Below are 22,068 nucleotides of genomic sequence, written 5' to 3' on the forward strand. Positions count from 1 at the left end.
AATTCGAAGTAGCAAAATCCAAAATTAAGTAGAACATCATCAAGCCAAACCTCATCAAATATAGTAGCAACTGTCCATTTCTATGAGCAACTTCATTACATTCGCAAACGTAAAAAGAAAAACACAAAAAACTTGGGCATTTATCAATTTTGACTTTAAAGGTATCAATTTTATCGTAAAGTAAAAGTTAAACAGATTAATTAAAATAAAAAAAATTTCAATTTGGACATATAGGTGATAAATTTTGACGTTAAACTGATCAATTTCTACCTAAATATGGTTTTGTTTTCACAATTTCATAACGAAGTTTAATAAAATGTTATTATTCAATCATTCTATGGATGAATTTCAAACAGCAAATAAATGGTCAATAAAACTATCAATAATAGTGTTAAAATATTGCACAATACAAGTACTCTTATTCATTGCATACATGATGGTTCCAATAGAACAAAAGAGTACTTGCACTCTTTAATCATCGATCAATAATAGTGATATTGCTCTTTCCTCAATAGTTTATGTTCATGATGGACTTGGAAATAAAATTGTAGGTGTAATGTTTGGTTACCCGGGATGTGAAGATGAAGGAAGTTTCGATTTCGAACTATGACAATTGATTCAATGAATGCTCTTGGAGATGACCAAGAGTTCAGTGCTTTTTTGTTATAAAAAATTTGAATTTTAATCTAAGAATGATAAAATCAGACTATAAAGTAATTAATTATGATTAGTTATAACTTATAAAAAATTTAATTTTAACCTTCAATATATCAATTATGACCTTAAATAGATCAAGTACTGAGCATATATTGAAAAAACTTATAGTTAGGCTGGTTGAGCTATCCATCTCATATTGAGACCGTCTCGTTCAAGACTTGTTGAAAAAAAAAACAAAAACTTATGGGCTAAAGATACTATACTATCAACAATCACTTTGTCATGGAAACCAATTTGTTGATCACCTTTTAAAGCAATAAGCAAATGAGGAGGTTTTGCCCCAAAAGACAAAAAGGTTGAAAAGACAAATACTGAAATGAAAGGAATGATTTCACATTTAGGGGGTGTTTGGTATTAGGAGTGGAAAGGAATGGAAATGTAACATTTAAAGAGAAGTAAGGAAAATGTTAAGGGTTGTTGTTATGAGTTGTTTGGTATTATTTAGGTAAGGTAATCACTTAATTCATATTTTCTTTATATGTTGTTTGATTTTCATTTGAAAAGTAAAACTTTCATTATTGAATTTTGACAATCAAATTTTAAAGCTATACTCAGTTGGGCACAAAAAAAAAAAAATAAAGTAAATTTATATTTAATTTTCAAAAAGAGGAATATGAAATACTGTATAATTTTTAAAAAAAATTATGACATGAAATTAACTGAGGTTTTGGAAATTAGAATACTAGACACCAAAAAAACCTCAAATGAAAAGAGAAAAGTACCATGGGATTGATTAAAACTTTTAACAAATATAAAGAAAAAAGTATGTATATAAAATTTTACAGGTGTTTTTTTTTTTCAATATTAATGCTGGAGTTTCAAATATCATCCTTCATTATCTTAGACATTGAAGTATTGAACTATGTAGTTGATTTTATAATCCAATGCATATTCGCATTTGGCAGTGGAGGGTGAGAGACTGTTACCGCTATGAAATAAATTGTTACTGTAGCTTTGGGAGAAGTAACAAAGCAAAGGAATCCGTTATCTCAATGAAACGGATTTGCTTACCATATTCTCAAACCAAACACAAAGTAACGGATTTTATTTTCCGTTTCCGTTTCCAAGTCTAAATAAATGCATACCAAACATGCCCTTAGTTTCTACTTTGCATCGTTTAATTTTAGTTTAACTGTTTCTTTTTTTTTATAAGCAGCGTTTTTGTACGAGACTGTTTAACGGTGAGATAACCTCAAAAATTAAAAGCCCATAAGAAAATTTCTACTATTAAATTAAATTACGACATGTCTCACGGTGAGATCGTTTCATTTAAGAATTTGTGTTAATATAAGAGAAAATTATAATAAACTACCTATTTTATACCCCTATTTGCAAAAAACTACCTTATCTAAAATTTTTTGCAAAAAACTACCTTATATAATACATTTCTTTACAAAAGACTACCTTATAACGGTTTTTAGCGTTTGACCGTTTAAATTAACCGTTGACTATCACGTGATAGTCACGTGAGCTTATAATCCTTTCCTTCTTCTTCATTTCAGACTCTTCCAGGCATTTGCTTCCCCTTCTTTATTCGAAAAAATCAGTCCTCTAACTTCTTGAATTCGCTCTCGTCATCCTTGCGACATCATCTTGCTGAAACTTCTAACCTTTAGAGGTATGTAGTACTACTCAATTATGGTTTTGTTCTTCATTGTTGTATTTTATTTGCTCTTTAAAATTTAATTCGTTTTACAAATCTGCTTCGTTTTACTGCGGTTTTTCCTATTGAATTTCCTGTTTTTTATCTTGTAATTTGTAAATTGATTGTTATTGTGTCTGAATAATGTATTAGAGTTCCTAAAATTAGATAAATCAATAAGATGAAGAAATTGAAAATCTGGAAAAAAGCAAAGACGTATGCAAAGACGTATGCTCCAAAGTTTTATGGTATGCCAGGACACAAAATGTGGCCGACAACCACTTTAGCCAAACCTCTTCCTCCACCATTTCGAAAGATGCCTGGAAGGCCTAAAATGAGGATAAGAAAAAAGGAAACTGATGAAGGTAAAGGAGGTAAGAAGCCTGTAACTGCTGTTCGAGAATTCAAGCAACGGAGATGTGGTAATTATGGTGACTTAGGTCACTACAAAAAAGGATGCAAGAATCCAGCCAAACCACAACCAACAAAGATGAAGTCAAAGGGTGAAAGGCCTAAAATGAGATCTTCTTCTACTCAACAGTCCACACCAAATGATGTTCCTTGCTCCAGTAGTCAACAACAAACGGAAAGTGCAACAACAGCATCTACTTCATGTATAATGGATCTACAAAGTCAATTATAGAGCTGTATAAGTAAATTGAAGTTGAATGTAATGTGTTGATTTAATGTAAGACATATATTAGTATAAGTTTATGAACTGAGAATCTACTGTGTTGAACAACATGTAAGCAAATCAATATATGAACTGAGAATGTACTTTGTTTCATTGACTTACTATCTTGAATTAAGTAAATTTGTTAATTGCAGTAAACTCAATGTGTTTTGAGAAGTAGTCACTGTGTGCAACATTCTTGATATGGCTACTGAAAATCTGATATGTGATGATTTCAGTTACTGTGACGAATTATGTTCATCTTGATTGTGTGCAGCAGTAACTTATGCAATAGTAGTTGATTAGTCATTATTTTGGGTACTGCACAGTGAAGTATTTGCAGTTTATTAGTGCAGCATTGCATACACAAGTGTTCTGAATGAGTAAGTTCATCAGTGTTTTGTACATGTGTTGTGCATTGTGTTGTGCAGCATGTAGTTGTGTATGTAAGCAAATTGCTATATGTTGTATGGGTTAAGTTCATTTGAACCAAGCAATATGTAAATTGCTGTATGCAATTGAGACATCTAATGTACATTGCTACTGAGCCATCTGATTTCCAAACACAGCAAACAGCAAATGAGCCATCTAATTTTCATACACAAACACAACATTATTACATAGCTACTGAAGTTGATTACTGTTGAAAATCAGTTTTGAATCAGTTTTGAGTATGCTGAAGTTGATTGGTAATGCAGTATTACATAGAGATTGAATCAGTGCTGAAAATCAGTGCTACAAATCAGTTCATCAGTGCAGCAAGCATTAGTGCAAGTTGCTTAGTCTTGAATCAGTGCTGAAATACAGATTTGAAACACGTTGAAAAGGCTACTGATGTTGATCACTGCAAGCAGTGTGTATACTGATGTTATTGAAAACATCAACCAAAGAACAAATAGCAAACAACAATACCAAAAGAGAAATCAAATAGCCAAAATAAAAAGACATTTCATTCATCATAATCATTTTACAAAAGATATCATCCTTCCATTGCATACCGAAATCACTAACACAAATTCTTAAATAGGTCATAACTTTCATTTACTAGCCTTGATTAAAACAACCAACACCATCAAAAAACAAAAGAAAAACCCTAATACAAAGCTTGTAATCTGATTTCCATGCTTCCTCTTATTCATCCATTTCTTCTTAATCCTTTTAATTTCTGAAATTGCTTGTTCCTTTTCATGTTCCAAGCAACAAACCCTTGATGTCAAAATCTTGATTTCGGTTGTTAATTGTCGCTTGTCCTCCACAAGTTTGTTAGTGACTTCTCTTTGCCAAACAGTCATTTCAGGTTCATCAACCCATTTAAACTTTTTGCATCCCTTTCAATTTGTATCAGGATCATAAAAAATGCAAGTCTTAAACCTTCTTCCTGGATTTTCCTTGGTCCATGAAACCCTCCTTGCAAAGGGAACTCCACACCCACATTTTTCAGGTATCGAATTTTGGGTTGAAGAAGAAGAAGACATTACTAATTACTTGGAAAAAATTGGGTTCTTTGAATGATTTAGGGATTGTAAATCAAGGGATTGAAAGAAAGAAGGGAGAAAGACCAATTACAGGAATAATTTAGGTTTTTTCGAATGAAGGAGGAGCAAATGCATTGAAGAGTCTGAAATGAAGAAGAAGGAAAGGATTATAAGCTCACGTGACTATCATGTGATAGTTAACGGTTAATTTACACAGTCAAAACGCTAAAAACCGTTATAAGGTAGTCTTTTGCAAAGAAATGTAGTATATAAGGTAGTTTTTTGCAAAAAATTTTAGATAAGGTAGTTTTTTGCAAATAGAGGTATAGAATAGGTAGTTTATTATAATTTTTCTCTTAATATAAATATAAAATATTTTTTTAATAAATTAAATTAGGCTAACCCAAATTAAAACCGTCTCACCGTGAGACGGTCTTAATTAAGTATTTTTCTTTTGCTTTTGTTCTCCTAGAAAACACACTAGGCTGGTAACTGCTCTAGTGTCATTGCCCCCAACCAAACATCATTCCACATTGATATTGATTTACCATCTACGACTCTCCATCTAGTGCCATTTTAAGTAAAGGTGGTGCCCTCCAAACACTTCAAAGGTTCTTAATTGCAAGGAAATTCTAAAAAGACAGACACTATTACTAACGTGTTCATTCGGGTCATCGAATTAATTTCGGATAATGTGTTTTGGGTCAGTTTAAAATTGAGTCTTGTGTTCATATTGGTTTTTACATTATTGAATTGTAAATCTATTTTTAAGTTGCATCAAACTGAATTTATTTACAAAATTAGGTGAATATCGGGTCGTTAATCTCATAGTTATACCGTCTCATACACTGTGAACTTCTTAATGGACAAGAGAATGTGAATTTAAAGTATTAATTGAGTTGAGAGTTTTTGAAGAGTAAGGGGTAAAATTGTAAAATCAAGAGGAGAATGGTGACGTTAAAATGAGGAGAAAATTTTAGGGAAAATTCCACTACTAATAGGGAATTAGTGTCAAGTGTTCATTCGAGTAATCGGGTTGATTTCGAGTTAGGTGTTTCATTTCGGTTTAAATATTAATCTTTACATAATTATAAATCTATTTTTATAGTCAGGTCAGATCGAATTCGCTTACAAAAATCGGTAAATATCAAAAAATTTGGTCCATTTTGAACCCCGCAAGGGTGAGTGTGTGACCGATCACGGCACCACGCTACGCCATATATTAAAAGATAAAAATAAATTAATTTCCCGCAAAGGAAGTTCAGTGAAGTCGGAGGAGAAAAGATTAGACGTTGTTCTTCATTCTTGTAGAGCAGAGTAATCTGTAATGGCGAGAATAGCATGTCATTTTTCTGGGTTGCCATTGAAGTCTTCCTTTCTCTCTACAGACGTTTCTCTTAGTCGATGCTTCTCTAATGGCGTACTTATCAACAGAAGAAGAAGCTTCTCTTCTTCAGCACTCAAAGTGTCCATGAGTTTGAGAGCTGGTATTGTTGGTCTTCCTAATGTTGGCAAATCTACACTTTTCAATGCTGTTGTAAGTCTTTCTTACTCTTACATTGTTTTTTGTAGGGATAGGAAATGTGTTTTTCTGATTGTGCTTTTATGCCTTTAAGGTGTTTGTACATTTGACAGCATTGAGGTAAGCCTAGAATTGTTAAGAATCTTTAAAACCAAAGTCTGATCTTTGTTTTGAAGATCTCTTGGCTGTAGAATTATATGAATAAACCCAAATAATTCATTAATAATATGTTAAAAAGTTAATTACCAAACAAGATTTTACATTAATTGTGTATACTCCTTTGAGGCTTTGACCCACTTTAATATGAGGATAAATTGTTGGAATTGCAAATAATACTCCTCCAAATAAGAATTCAACATTGTTGTTGGGATTATGCTTTGGCGTTGCTGTTGTTGTAGGAATCTAACATTGCTGATTCAAATGGGAGGGTGTGTTTGGGCGGTTTGTGGACCTTAAAGGAGTAGTAGGCGTGAAATTGGAATTTTAGAGTTGGTTTACGGGAGAAAGAGAAAATTATGTAGGAAATCATATGCCTAAATAAGAAATAGGGGAAATATTTTGGCACTGCCGGATAGCCATACACGGGCAAGTTGTTTCGAGGGAGGAAGTAGGTGAAATTGGAAGACAAATCTAAACATTATACTAGGAAGAAGGGTGTAATGTACGTTGGTTGTGTAGTTCGTAGTGTGTGAAATGGCTTCTACTTTGCTCCCCCTTATCCATTAGTTTGCCTCATGGGTACAAAGTTACTTTATTAAGGAAATGGTGCAAGTGGTTTGGGTAAAGAAAGTGGGATGAGGGAGATATAAAAAAATGGTGTACCATTTTGCATGAGTGCACAACTTAAACTCAAGTTAGCAATTTTGTTGTGCTTGTTTAGCATTTGGTATGCCTGATTCAAGTCTGAGCAAGGATGAGCTAAATCATGCAAACTTGGAAATGCTAGGAGACTTAGACAAGACCGTCACCCCGTAAGTGACTCTAACTTTTAGTTGAAAAATCATTAATTTATTTTGCATAAAACTATATCTATCATCAAATTAGAATGGTTCTACCTTTCTCATAAGGAAAAGGTTTTTTTTTATCATATAGTATGTTTTAAATAATATTAATGAATCTTAGGAATTCATTAACTCAATTGCCTTGTGAAAAACCATATCATATTAACTGTTTTTGATTGTTTCAATTTGATAAAGTTATTTAACTGATTACAACTTTGCTCCAAAACAGATAAGTCATGTGATATGTTGAAAAAAATGTGACTTTACAATGTTATCTTTGCTACCTTTTGCATTACATGGTAATAATTTAATGTTTTTGAATTGAGTGTTATACCTTCTTTTAATTAGATTGTTGGAGTTATTCACATCAATCTTAGCTAAAAGTAATTGGTTGGAATTGATTGAGCTAAGAGATTTTAGATAAATTTAATCTTGAGTTTTGGAAATACGATTTAAATTCAAAATTTTGTATCCAATGAGTTTGCGAATTTAAGCAATTAAGCGAGTTTTTCTTGGGTAAAAATATGTCAAATGGTGAATGGGTGGGGCAGCCTTACAAAATTAGTGAGTGTGCAAACTCAAAGGGACATATGAAACTAGTAATTGGAGCAAACTTTACATATGAGTGGAAATAAATGTCAGGTGTAAGGTTAAATCATTGTCCTCCTTTGACCAATTTCCTTTACATAATTACTTTCTTGGAATTCTTACTTTGCATTACAAGCACAACAACAACGTTTCTTTTGCATTTACTTTGTTGCATTTGTTATTATTTTTTTCGACATGTGGCTCATATAGTTTTGGTTACTGTTAGAAACTTATACAAGGTCATGATGGTTCAATTTGATGGAATTTAATCATGCGTATTAAGATTCTAACTCTTGACTATCTTTTTCACAAAAGAATTAGAAAAAGCTTACACCAACAATCCTAACTATTGGCTTTTTTTTGCCAAAATAATTTCAACTATTACCTCACCCTCCCTAAAACAATTTTGGTGACTCGTGTTAGGTTTTTGTTTGTATTTCTTTTGTAACTCAAAGGCTTCTCCCTAACCTCCCTCACTTGGCACCACCACTCATATGAGATATGCCATGTATCACTACCATTGCGCAACACATTCATATCACCTGTAATCGTCTAGTGCTAGATCGAAACCCACATTCTAGTCAAGATTATGAAATACCGACCAATGTGACAACAAAAATAGATGAGAATACGTGTACTGCATAATGCTTAGCAAAACTCAAAATGCCAACAAATAAAATCATCTTTATTTAGTGGGTTAAAATGTAGAAGTTGTATTCAACATCAATTTAAGAAACCAAAAAAACTTCAATGTCTGAACATACACAAAACATATATGTAAAGGATACACTTTCTTTTGAAAGATATAAATGTATCATTCAAGATCAGATTAACAAAAGATGATCCTGAAAATTTGATCAGGAATCAAAATCAAAGTCGTAATTTCTATTGAAAATTTGAGAAATTCGATGATAGCCTTTCCTTCTTCGGATGTAATCATTTGTCACCACCATTATTGAGTCCATAGTTTTTGAAATTGCAAGGAGCACTAAGGCACGTCTTTTTTTCGCCTTAAGGAAAAGTGTGCACAACAAATTATTTATATGAATGTTCGAAATATTTTGTCTTTTACGCCCAAGGAAGAGATGCATCTATACGCCTCCTTTTGTGTCTCCGACGCCTCTATGCCCCTCCTTTACTTGGATTGCACTTTGCGTGTACTCAAAATATTAATTTTTCTAGTGCATGAGTGTACCCAAATGCGTACTTATAACTAACAATGAGTTTTTCTTTATTATCTTTGACGTCTTGTCAAAATAATTTCAAAACATGTAAAAACTTTCCACCCAAAACAATGCTATAAAAAGGATAAAATAACTCAAGAAAGCCCCCCATTGAAATCAAAATATTTCTTTGCATGTGACTTAAACTAAAGTCTCTCTTACCCTCTTTGTTGGCCTCCCACCCATGGAAAAAATCGAAGTCGCGGGTACATTTGTGGAAACAATCGCAATTTCGCAAAAACTATTATAACGGAGTAATAACGCAGATGGCGGCCGATGTGTTATGATTTTTTGAAAATAAATCATATAAGGGGAGTTTTGAACTTATAATTGCATTTTTGTTGTTGAACTACTATTATTAATGCAATAATATGCCCACAACTGTTATAATTGCATTATATGAGGTAATTTTAATGTATAATAAAATAACTTATTAGTTATTTTTTTTGTTTAACAACTAAAATTATGAGTAATTTTAAGTGATCTTAATAATTAAAGTTAATGGGTATCAATAAAATTTTGACATGAGACAAATAATGGTGAAAATTGTGAAAATTCATTCACCGTCATATAACGGGATTTAACATTGCAACAACTCTCAAATAGGTCACATAACAGGCGTTACGTAATGTAACGGGAGTGTTTTTATTCCATGCTCCCGCTATTAGAAAACCTAGAAATTTTTACCATATTTTTTGATCTTGCTGAGGCTTAATTTCTCTTTCATGCATTTCCATCTATGACTATGGTTTGATTTGGTGTTTTGGACTAGAAGTGAGGGGTGACCATGAATTTTCATGCAAATTATCTAGGGCTTGAAAAAGCTTTGCTGAACTAATTCGAAGACGCGAGAAGCTGAGGTTGGGAAGGAGATGAGAAAATGAAAGGAATAAAATAAAAGTCAATGTGTTTATGCTAAATTATATTGTGGTATAGACTTTTAAAATGGTTTATTAGGTAAACATTGGGGTGAGTGAGTGAGACTGTTTTGGAAAGAGTCATTATACAGTTAGACTTACTTTAAGTTAAAGTATATTTGAGACTATTATGAGGATATGGGTAATTGTTGGGATTGTTTGTGTTGAAATTCTTTTGAATTTTGAGTGGTTAGCCTTAGTTTGCCACGCACGGAGGGATTTTCAATTCCAAACTATGCTATTTATATGTTATTCTTATCTTGGTTGTTTTATAAGGTTTCTATCTCAAATTCTTCAATTCTTTTTTTTTTTTAGAAATTGTTTTGTGAGTTCTTAATTGTCCTATAGGGACCAGTCTTTAGTAGTGTTCACTCTAACAACCTCTACATTAATTCTGCAAATTTTGTCAAATTTCTGATATCTGTGCTGTTTTTGCTCTTGCTCCTTGACATCTTAAATTAAAGTGAAACTTTGCAGGTTGAAAATGGGAAGGCTCAAGCTGCTAATTTTCCTTTCTGCACGATAGAGCCAAATGTAGGGACTGTTGCTGTTCCTGACTCAAGATTGCAAGTGCTTTCTAATTTAAGTAAATCTCAAAGAGCAGTACCTGCATCTGTTGAGTTTGTAGATATTGCTGGACTTGTGAAGGGTGCCAGTCAGGGAGAGGTTTGTCCATTTGGCTTTTTAAGTATTGCAATTTTTTTTGCTTTAATTTCGTTTCCCAAAATGTTTCTTCTAGGCTGGTAGATATATGTGAACTCAAGTTTCTAAATCTTCTCTATCCTGATTGTTATTATTGCAGGGGTTAGGCAACAAGTTCTTATCTCATATTCGTGAAGTCGACTCCATACTTCAGGTGCTTGTTCTTTATGTTGCCGTTGATAAATTACAAAATGGCTTAAATTAATGCATAGCAATATACTATGTTTCCTTCCGAGTAGCCTTTCAAGTTTCTAGCTTGCTTCATCGGAATTATTAAGATTTTGGAGTGTCCATATAAAACTAATATTCTGCTTATACAACATGTCGACATATATTCTGAAGCTGTGAGATTCAGTACATATAACTAACGCGAAACCATAAACATCCAATTCTAAATGATAATCACAACAACATTGCATTACGCAATGCCATTAAGTGGCTCCCACCTAAGGTGAGGTTTTGGGGGTCGGATGTACGCAACCTTACTTGTTAGTGATAAGACTAACTGAGAAGTTGCTTTTGATTGACCGTTGGTAGCAGAATGTCATGTGCAACTTCACATAAATAAGAAGTGTACATAATTTAATGAGCCATTTTACTTTAGTCCATTATAATCCAAAACCAAAGAACTATAAATCTTTGACTATATTGAAATAAGGGACATCTCTATAGGATAATTAACTTATGGATATCATAAAGCACAAGTATGAAAGTTCTATCCAATCTTAGATGAGAAAAGTGAATCTGCAACCGCAATATGGCATTCGTAAAATCAACAAAATATTAAGTGTAAAACACATATATCGAGAGTTGCCTACAATATTTATATTTTCTTATATAAATCTCATTTCAGAAAAACTAGACAATTTGCATCAACGACTTTTGTTCTCAATACATAGAGTAAAAATGTAAATTTAGTAGGAATTGAAATTTGGAACTGGGTTTTGGCATTCCACCAGATTGACTTAGGTTTAAAATGCTTCGGCTCTCAAAATTTAAGAATCATATGTAAAAAGCAACTCCCCTCCTCCCACCACCGCCCCTAAAAAAACGAGGGAAGTAAAATAGTGTAAAAAATGTTCTTGTATATGCATTCATAGCAAAGCAAAATTATTTGAAGGTATTCTTCTAACTGGACTATTTTCAACTAGCAATCTCTTCATTTAATACTTCTCTGTATTTTTCTTTGCTCTTTATTGCTAGTGGGGTCTTATTCGTCACTTGTCAGTTATCAATACATATTATTTCACTGTGTGAGCCTTGAGCTGTAACTGGAACACCCTCAAATTTGAACTCCTTGAAATTTTTAAAAACGTGCTTCAGCTTACTACTGAGTTCAAATTTTAAGAGTGTTACCGCCATACTAATTCACTAAAGAAACTAATGTAAGGCTAAAAAATTAATTACCACAACTTTATATCATATGCCGATCTCCAAAGTATTCCTTATCTAAATACCTTAATGATCAATTATGAAAATCTCTAAAATTCTGTATTACAAAAGCTCATATACTATTTTAATTGTTAATCTTATTTATAATTCTTCCTAAGATGTTCTATCCATCTGCAAAAATAAATAAGAATGTGACATAAGGAGGAAAAAGATTCTAAAATCTGAATAACTGAGTAATTCAAACTCCATCTCGCGAAATAGTAATTTATAAAATAATTTGCATTATAATGTTTTAAAGAAAATATTTATATCACAGTTAAATTCCAATGGCAGTTACATAATCAAATCACATAGTCAATTAAATTGCAATAACAATGACATACACAAATTAATTTCATTTAATTAGGAATATGAATAAAGAACGCCTGGCAAACCCCTTTAACAATCTACTTCAGTCATTATCCCTATTTGGACCACAAGTCTGAAAGCAACAATAGTTATAATATTTTATGAATTTCCTAACTCGGACCACATGAAAACAACATTAATTGATAACTTGTGAGCTAGCTGTTGAAGTAACTACCAAACTAAAAGGGCAATTGTTCGTCATTTCCTCATTTATTTATGTGACCATATAACACATCAAACACAAAATATACAATTATATTAATTTAAGTTCAATTATTATTCTTGATTGTAAATTTTATCATGATAATCGTATATGCGACCAATTCTCATAATACTATATGAAATATTAAATCAATTCATCCTTACAATATTTTATTTCTCAAAGCTCCATTGGAAAACATCATACATGTCATAGTTATAGACTGAGTCTTTTGTTATTATATGAATTTATTAATTCAGTTATTTGTCCCAATAGGAATTATCAATCTTCAGATATTTTTACTTGTTGAATTTCGATAGTTCATGAATAAATTTCAACCTAATAATTGTACCTCACCAACATTCTATCAATAATATAACAATTAGTGTAAACATATTCTTTGCAGCACAAACAATATTAATAGAGTACTCTTTTATTTTGAATCAAATGTCCTATTTGATTTGACAACAATCTTAAGAAAAAGGGAGGGTACCATATGAGAGGAGTAAGAAAGGGAAAAAGTTAGGAACTTATTGATAATTTAATGGAAAGTGTATAAATAGTTGGATCCGATTAGGGCATAAATCAGGAAAAAAGGTTACTCAATAACAAGATGAGATATTTGATGTTAATATACCATAAGAGAAAACGAGACATTTGATTAGAATAGAACATAATATAACAGTAATAAAATCATACATTACATTATTCACATAATAACTTAATATAACCTAATAGGATTTTAGAGCGATGTTCATTGAAATTTACCTCTTAAAAAGTTGAAACATATCAATTTAGCCCAAAAATTCATTTATCCCAAAATCAATTACTACGAGATCTCTATCTTAAGAAGAATGTCAATTCAACTCAATGTTCTATCTATTAAATTTCTAGTTTCTAATTTCCCAATGTTCTAAAAGTGTATCAAACCATCTTTTATCAACCCAAATTTCAATGTCTTAACAAGATTCCATAATGGTTGCAGGTTTCCGTTATCGGGAATAAATATCACAAATATGCTCATTTTGAAACAAATGATGAAGTAAATAAAAATTAAAAATACGTAATTTTTCTAGGTTGAAAATGATAGAGAATTTCATGATTGATGATAGAAAATGAGGGTTATATTCGTGGTTGAGGTTTTGGGTTGATTTTAAATCAAAAAATAAATGATCGAATTGGATTTTAAAATATATAATTTGAATGTAATCAACTTTGACCAGTTGTAAATTTTCAATTAGAAATCTAATTCTGCTAATTAAATTTGAACTTTATATTTTCAAACTTAAATGATCGAAAATATGATTTTTAAATGTTTTTTGTTAAAAATATATGGGTATTATAGTAAATTTCCAAATACTGCATTAATCTAATTGGTTCGATAATTAATTTTTTCCACATATTTATATCTATTTCTTTGAATATAAGTGATGCTTATTGTTGTCTTTAGGTTGTGCGATGTTTTGAAGATAATGACATCATTCATGTAAATGGAAGAGTTGACCCAAAGTCGGACATCGATGTCATCAATCTAGAGTTAATTTTCTCAGATTTGGATCAGGTACCTTGTTATATTTTTTATAACTCTTTTAGGATTAAACTCAATCGTCCTAAACAAGGTTCGATTGCAACTTAGATTGCCATGATTCGCGTTTTGAATTAATGAAAACGACGATCCATAATTAAAGGGTGAAAACATAAATTAAAGAAAAAACGAGAAGAGAAACAAAAAAAGAGGGGAAGAATATAGACTCACATGTAATATCCACCACTAAAAATTAATAAAGATTTATAAAGAGAAAAAGACGGAGGTGTGCTATGTCGGTGTAATATTTAGAGACAAATGAGAGGATTTTCTAAGCTGGAACTTCTCATTGATTTTTATAAGGATTAAGTGTTTCATGGCCTCTCTGATTTTATGCGTTTAGTGATTTTATGAATGATTTGTTATTTGATATCTAGGGTTGGAGTTAACGGTGGGCCAAGTTTAAGTCTAATTGAGCTCAAACTTAGGTTTGATTGTCTCAACATTTTTAATAACTTGCCATACTGAGCTAATCTCTATTTGATTCCATATTTGTTGAACACCAAATCACTAAATGTTCTTTTTTATGCAATTTGATTAGACTTTACAATGTCTAGAAGTTTGTATCAAAAATTAATCTCTATGGTAATAAGTAAAATTTCCAAAGTGAAATAAGGTTTATTTTATTAATGTTTGAGTGCTTTTTTGCGTTGATTTTGCTAAGCCTTATTTTCTTTTTACTTTCTCAAGTTTATAATAATTCGGATTATGCTTGACCCTCATTCAGCTTAACTCTGGACTAGTTTTTCCCGAGAAAATTTGAGTTGTTTGTAAAGTGTTTCTTGTCAACGTGATAGGCACCATCATTTTTTGAGGTGAAGTTTAATTTGTTAATAAAAATGACGCATTTAATTATGTGTAGCATATGTGAAGTTGTAGATGGTGCTTTCTAGTTTCTACTAAGAGTCAATCGAAAATTGTCTATTTGTTATCACTAATTCAAGTAATGTTGCGTATATCTTACTACAAATAGTGGGAATGACATTATTCTCATTGGGGTAGTGAGATTTTGTTTTGGGTCACTTTTTGGCTCCATTTTTTGTGAATATATGACTAGCTTAAATGGAACGCATTTCCAAGTTAAACTAAACAATCATACGTCATATTTTTTTCTACTATTTTTAAACCTCTCTTTTTTAAAAATTTGAACTCTCATCTCATTTGTAAAAGTGGCAAATTAACCCCACAAATTTAGACCTTACGTGACAATTAACTCAAACATTTACAATGTAGCAAATAACCCCTTGTGTATGACAAATCCTGTAATTGAATCCTAAGTGTATTTTTGTGGTACAAATTGCCCTAAATATAATAGTCTCACAAGAAGTAAAATTTATCCGCTTACTTAAATCAAGTTGATATACTTTTGTAAACTTTTAATATCACTCATTTTTTAATTTGGCTTTTGTGTTAGTGTTACATAATTCATGAAACGCTTTGATTGTTGTACAAATTCAGATTCGTGATTTGCTCCTTGGCATATTTTTTGCTCGTTTGGTTGGGTTTTTTGGTGTAATTTTTTGGTTCGTGATTCGTGCATTGATCACTGGAGTTGTTTCCTTTTCTTTTCTCCTCTTTCATCCTCTCTCTTGCCTTAGATGATGTTAAATCATACAGTGCTCTTACATTTGGAAAGAAGCTCTCTTGCCTTAACTGTTTTTAATGTAATAAGGTAGATTCCACAGAGACCCTTGATTTAATTGGCAGCTTGGTTGCTCTTGGCATTGTAAGTTTATAAAAATTGTACATTTTTTAATTCAACTAAAAAGAAAGTGTTGATCAACTTGACTTGACTTGGGCCTTTGGCTGAGCAAATATTGTGTGGGATCTAACTGGTATCTCTTGATGTTGTATCATTTTGGGAATGCAGATTGAAAAAAGGTTTGAGAAACTGAAGAAAAGTAAGGCAAAAGATTCACAAATAAAGGCAAAGGTAACATGAATTAATATTACATTATTAGGCTTCTGAAATGTATTTTATTTATTTAAGAATTTATGATGCTTTTTGCTCCACCTTCAGGAAGAAGCAGAAAGATCAGCGCTAGAAAAGATTCAACAGGTCCTTACGGATGGAAAACCAGCTCGATCGGTTTCCTTGACTGATGTTGAAAAGGATTCTGTAAAGCATCTGTGTTTGCTGACTTTGAAACCAGTAATCTATGTTGCAAATGTAGCAGAGTCTGATGTAGCCGATCCTGACAATAATCCATATGTCCAAGAAGTGACCAAAGTTGCATCTGATTTGAACTCTGGAGTGGTGACTATTTCCGCACAGGTCTTTTACACAGTTTAACCTAACACCTTTATTTGGAGTGGCTTAGATGCTTCTGTTGATTTCTATCTTCTAATGGATCTTGGATGCTTTTGGGCCTTACTTGGGAAAATTTGTCTTTTGATCATGGCTTTGTTTTCGATTATCACTTCCTCATCTCCATAGACAAGCTATTTGTACCATAGGTTTGTCAATTGTTTACAAAGTGATGCCTTTTTGTACGAATGATTGCACAATCCAATATTTTTGCAGAGTATTCTGTGACTTCTTAAAACTGTGAGACCCTTACGCCTGCTAAATTATATAGATTGATCTCCAGAGAATCCTCATAACCAGTGGTGTTGATTTTTGAACGTAATCAATTAGTGTTAAGCTATACAATCGGGGTGATAGGGATAGCTAGTCTTCGTGGTCTTTTTACTTTAGGCATCACCCCGTTGAAAGAGATTGTGATTTGTGTCAGTTGTAGAGCTTCTTTCCTGATTAATAACATCCACTTCCCATCCTGATTAATAACTTCGTGGTCTTTTTACTTTAGGCATCACCCCATTGGCCAAACTTATTTGAAAGACTAAAACTCCCTGCAAGGTGAGAGCTTTCTCATGACTTGTGGTTTTGGACAAACTCAATACTATATCTCCAAAAAAGATTTCCCCACCACTCTCTTTGCCCACAATGGTGTATCATGTGTTCCAGGAATAGAGAGGATATTGATCATCTTTTTCTACATTGTAATTTTGCAAGAGGGATCTGGATTAATTTGCTTAATGTCGTTGGCGAGTCTTGGATTGAGTCGGCTAGTATCAAGGATTTCCTCCAGATTAAATATTATGGCTTTGGAAAGAAGAGGGAAATCGAGACTTTATGGCTCAACTGCATCTTAGCCACACTTTGGGCAATATGGTCAGAAAGGAATAGGCGCATTCATAAGGATCATTTCCGTTAGATTTTTTAGGGATAAGGCTAAATAATTAGCAACCCTATGGGTTAAGGCCAATGGTTTTTTTTTGGGAATTTTTCTATTATTGATTTATGTAGAAGTGATTGGAAAGTTTTATTGTAATTAGATGTTTTTGCACCTGCTTTCTATGGTTGCCTATAACTCATTAAAGTTTTTCTTTATCAAAAAAAAAAAAAGAAAAAATTGGTTTCTTATGCCAAGTAATCTTTTGGGAGGATGGGATAGTAAGGAATAAGGATCTTCTCAACCAAAGACAAATGATCATTTTTGTTTTCTTGCTTATTCTCAGAATTTACCTTTCTGCGATTGTTTGCAGGTTGAGGCTGAACTTACAGAACTTCCAACAGACGATAGAGTAGAGTACTTACAGTCTCTTGGAGTCGGTGAGAGTGGTCTGGGAAACCTTATAAGAGCAACTTATAATCTTTTGGGGTTGCGAACATATTTTACGTCTGGAGAGAAGGTGCTGGGGATAATTATAATTTTATTTCTGCTTAAACTGAGATTTATTTCGTTAAGTTCAATAGTCATTTCGTACTTTTTTGTACAGGAAACAAAGGCCTGGACGATACTTGCAGGTTAGTGTTCTGATGTTTTCCCCATATTAGTACGCGTCAAAGTCACAATTAGTAACGTTGAATTTTTGATGATTTGTAAAATATATGAGCATGATTAAGGTGGTTCTTTTATCCCTTACTGCACCCCTTCCCTCCATATGGAGGGGAGTGGTGGAGGGGGTTGATGGTTCCAGTCAGATAACCAAATGTAGATCCTCTGTTTGCTAAACTCCCAAATTCTCCATTCAGAACCTGAGAGTTTGAAGGATTCAACTGAATGTATTAAGGTGGTAACAGGATTTATTTTTCCTTCATCAAAATGTTTCTTGAAATGTTTGCTTCACCAGACTTCTGCTATATAAAAAGATTTGATGATTAGGACATATCAGGTGAAAAAAGAAAGTATAAGGGAATAAGAGGGTGCAAGGGGGATGACAGGCGTGTACTTCACCAGGCTTCTGCATGCTTACGCTAATCATTTTTGTCATGTGTCATGGTAGGAATGACAGGCTTGATTGCAGGGAAAGAGGTTGCTAGGAAGTCAGTAATGACTAATGACAGGTCAATTAATAAACCCCTCCAAAAATTACCGTTTTAAAAGTCATAGAAGACCACTTTACAAAGACACTAGTAACAGCTGGGATTATTTAAAATCAATCAGAAGGTGGGATTTGTTAGAGAAGATGGATCAAAGTTTGGGATGTTCTTAACTATTCTTTCTTTTGAAATATACATAGCGACAAGTCAAACATACATACATAATAACATTTGTTTATATGGTTAATTACTCCCTCTATTCCTATAAGCTCTTTCTATCCATTTGAATTTAGTTCCAGAGAGTTATTCCAAAATATACTTTTTGTTATTTGGTATCATATTTTCCATTTCTAACCTTCCTTGACCCATGCACCCTCCAAAGGTGCACTCTCTCACAGTAATATATCGTACTATAAAATGAAAACTTTCATACTTTCTGTCTTCTTTCATTGGACCTGGGTTATTGGAACATGGAAGAACTTGAGGAACGGAGGGACCAAGGGAGTGTATTAATAATGTGAAATTCCCATAATTCGGCTGAAACATGCAGAGGATATATTAACTTGAAGGGGTAATCTTATCCAGCCTGATGTAACCTAATGTCATCTATAATCTATTTGAAATTTTATTGTCTAAGCTTCTTTGAATAGTAATGAGGTTCAAAAAGAAGGTGAACTGAGGTTAACTTTAAGGGTCAATCTGGATCCGGAGATCTATAGTGGATGCTTTCCAATTTTTGATAAATAACTAATGTAATATGGTTTGCAACATTATTTAATGGAGGAAAATAATTGTCTTTATTGGCTAAATATTATGGAAATTGTAGACAAACTTCGGGCTGTAAACTTATATTTCTAAATATATGCTTCATCATTTTCAACAAAATAGCCTTGCAGAATCCTTTGTGAGAGCAAAAGAGACTCAAAAGCTTTGCACTATTTTTAATAGCAGCCTCCACACCTGGCTCCACACCCAAGAGAGAATCTAACATGATTGAAATATGAAGAGAAAAAGGTATGCAAATTATTATGATAGAAGACGAAGAAGATAATGAAATTGGAAGAGAGAAATATCATGATATAAATATTTATGTTTCATGTCCGAAAGGATTCCTTTTTTTACACTTGCATTTGCATTAGTTACAGAGCATTATGAAGAAGATAATTATTTACAAAGTAGAATTCCTTGAGTGAATGCTATACTTCTCGCTATGATTTCTTAATTAGTTAGCTGTAGACTGTGTTGTCACTGTATAAACCCAAAGTGTTCCTAGGATATCAGATTGATTCTTTTTATGTCCCTTCATTATTCCATTTATGTTTATTGCTAATTTGTTCTCTGCATAATATTCTTTATTTTGCAGGAATGACTGCCCCTCAAGCTGCTGGAGTTATCCATTCTGACTTTGAGAAAGGTTTTATTCGTGCTGAGACGGTAAGAAATTATGGAAGATTCTATCTCAACTCTCATGGCTTTGCTTCGCATATGGAAATTATGTGCAGAATTATGGAAAAGTTAACTCAATCTCTAGAGACTTGAGTACAGAAGATATATAACAAAAAAATAGTACAGAAGATATAAGATTACTAAACCTAACTCTAGATTCTAGTAGCACTCTTGTTTTCTGATCAGGTCAATTCGCTAGGAAAATTCAGAAAAGCTTGATGTTAATTAGTAATATTAACCTTGATTAATGATACTGAATCAGGGACAGATATAGTTAGAAGTAACATCGTATTAGTGGATAAAACTAGAGATTAGCTAGTTTTTTGGGTATTAATATCCTGCCCACTATGCGGGATGTGTTGGTTTATCATGCCAAGGGCAGGCTGGGACACTTCTTGTACCCGCAAGTTACGTTTAGGTGTGTAGGGGCTAGGCTTATGCATGGCACAATTCACTGGCACAACCAGTTGTTGCATATCAACTACCAGTCACTATCAGAGGTACTCTTGTTTTACTTCTAGGATAAGAATGAAGTTGGCCCGTTTTCTTTTGTTAGTTTATTTATAATTGTATTTGTGATGAAAAAAATCTCTTATCAAAGGTAACTTTGATATCACCAGGGGAGGGTTTGACAACTGACAATGTTCATAGCGTCATTCATTGAGTTCTACAGTACTTCTAAACCATTTTGTCAAGGTTATTCCAAATCTTATAATCTCAATTCTCATCCTATTATTTTTCAGGTAGCTTATGATGATTTTGTTGCTGCCGGCTCACTTGCTGTCGCAAGGGAGAAAGGACTAGTGAGTTCATACTATTAATCTTTACATATCTAAATTTTAACATCTATGCTTGTTTGAATGCATCAAGTTTCATGAACTGGTATCTGAGAATGCATTGGGTAGAAATTATTTTCCTTTGTCTTTCTCTGCCACATGATTCACTAAACTCCTTGCGAATCGCGAATCAAAAAAAATGAATTATGGTTGGTTTTGGGCTATTCTTGGCTCATTTTGGGCGAATTGCGAATTCAAAAGCGAATTAACTAGCGAATTACGTTACACTATTCTTTCTCCATTGTATATTTCAAAACTATATGGACTAAGTTGGAATACTTAGTGGTAATTTGTTCTAAATCAATAGTGTTTTCCTATACTCATAAAAGCAGCAAGTCCCATTTCATTGCAGTGCTGGCAAGTGCATATACATGTCTATCACCATTTAAGATCATATCATTCACACTTCACAGCATTGGAAAGTGATACGTCATTCGAGATTCCTCACGCCGTACTAGACGCATTCAAAATAGACTCGAGGACTTGATATTTACCCGACCTTATAACTGAATTTGACTTCAAAATGAATTTAAAATTATAAAAACCACTGTGGAGTGTGGACACAAGACCCGATTTTGACCCGACCCAAATTTCCTGACCAAAATCAACCCATGACCCGAATGAACACCTCTACGCTGTACACAACCTTCTGAGAATGTATAGCATGGTAATCTGATATAAAGCGTTGCATTACACTATGGACAACAAGTCACAACAGATATATATTAAACCCTTTTGCCTTAATATGCTGCTATCCAACTGTCATGAGGTGGTTCATTTCAAGTTCTTAATGCCATGAGGCTGTCTGCCCTAACCAGAAACCAATGACTAATATTGAACAGGAAAAAGAGATCAACATAATATCGAAGGGGTTTGAGAGCTTTCTTTAGCAGCGCTTTTTGTCATTATAGTAATAACAACACGTAACTGCTCATAAATGACATTCATCGCTCGCATTAAGCTGCGAAGAGGGATGAGGGAGAATCTCATACTTATATGATGCAATAACTCATTGATTTTTGCTATTTGTATGTATTGCAGTTGAGGTCTGAAGGGAAGGAATACATCGTTCAAGAAGGCGATGTCATGCTGTTTCGCTTTAATGTCTAATAGGTAATCATAGATTCACAGTACCACTAGAGGGCAGGAACAACAAGCTTTAGCCTACAGGGTTATATTCATTGAGTGCAAAGTACATCCATTTCTTGAACCGTTGGAGCCTAACCTCACAAGTCAGGTAAATTCGATTTTGGGTCGACGCCAATTTTGTTCGAAGACACAAATGATCATTTCATTCTTTCTATTCCTATACAGTTTCATTGTATTTTTTGTAAAGCTTAGAAATCAATAAAAATTTAATTTCAAAATAAGGGAAGTCTTGATTCATACTTTATTAAAGTGATTGTTGTTTACAA

At 32.8% G+C, this 22,068-nt stretch overlaps 1 protein-coding gene across 2 annotated transcripts; it reads left to right on the top strand.

Annotated features, from left to right (window-relative positions):
- The first annotated feature begins 5,682 nt into the window (after nt 1-5,682).
- Nucleotides 5,683-22,068, top strand: LOC130802375 (uncharacterized). Of its 2 annotated transcripts, XM_057666354.1 has the most exons (12): nt 5,700-6,044; nt 10,236-10,424; nt 10,561-10,614; nt 13,910-14,020; nt 15,717-15,770; nt 15,915-15,977; nt 16,065-16,319; nt 17,594-17,740; nt 17,828-17,855; nt 19,735-19,805; nt 20,561-20,620; nt 21,695-22,068. In XM_057666354.1, exons 1-12 carry the CDS (start codon nt 5,835-5,837, stop codon nt 21,761-21,763), a joined length of 1,311 nt encoding a protein of 436 aa, XP_057522337.1. In that variant the 5' UTR covers nt 5,700-5,834; the 3' UTR covers nt 21,764-22,068. The 2 variants fall into 2 exon arrangements, with proteins under 2 accessions (XP_057522338.1, XP_057522337.1); XM_057666355.1 differs by lacking the exon at nt 15,717-15,770 and having other exon boundaries at nt 5,683-6,044.

The sequence above is a fragment of the Amaranthus tricolor genome, chromosome 16 (genome assembly GCF_026212465.1).
Source record: "Amaranthus tricolor cultivar Red isolate AtriRed21 chromosome 16, ASM2621246v1, whole genome shotgun sequence".
Lineage (NCBI taxonomy): Eukaryota > Viridiplantae > Streptophyta > Magnoliopsida > Caryophyllales > Amaranthaceae > Amaranthus > Amaranthus tricolor.

Excerpts from the sequence above, each read along its gene's own strand:
- LOC130802375 (XM_057666354.1), top strand. The coding sequence starts at position 5,835 with ATGGCGAGAATAGCATGTCATTTTTCTGGGTTGCCATTGAAGTCTTCC. Across the intron at positions 14,021-15,716 it reads TTTTCTCAGATTTGGATCAG|GTAGATTCCACAGAGACCCT; the intron begins GTACCTTGTTAT and ends TAATGTAATAAG. Across the intron at positions 15,771-15,914 it reads GCTTGGTTGCTCTTGGCATT|ATTGAAAAAAGGTTTGAGAA; the intron begins GTAAGTTTATAA and ends TTGGGAATGCAG.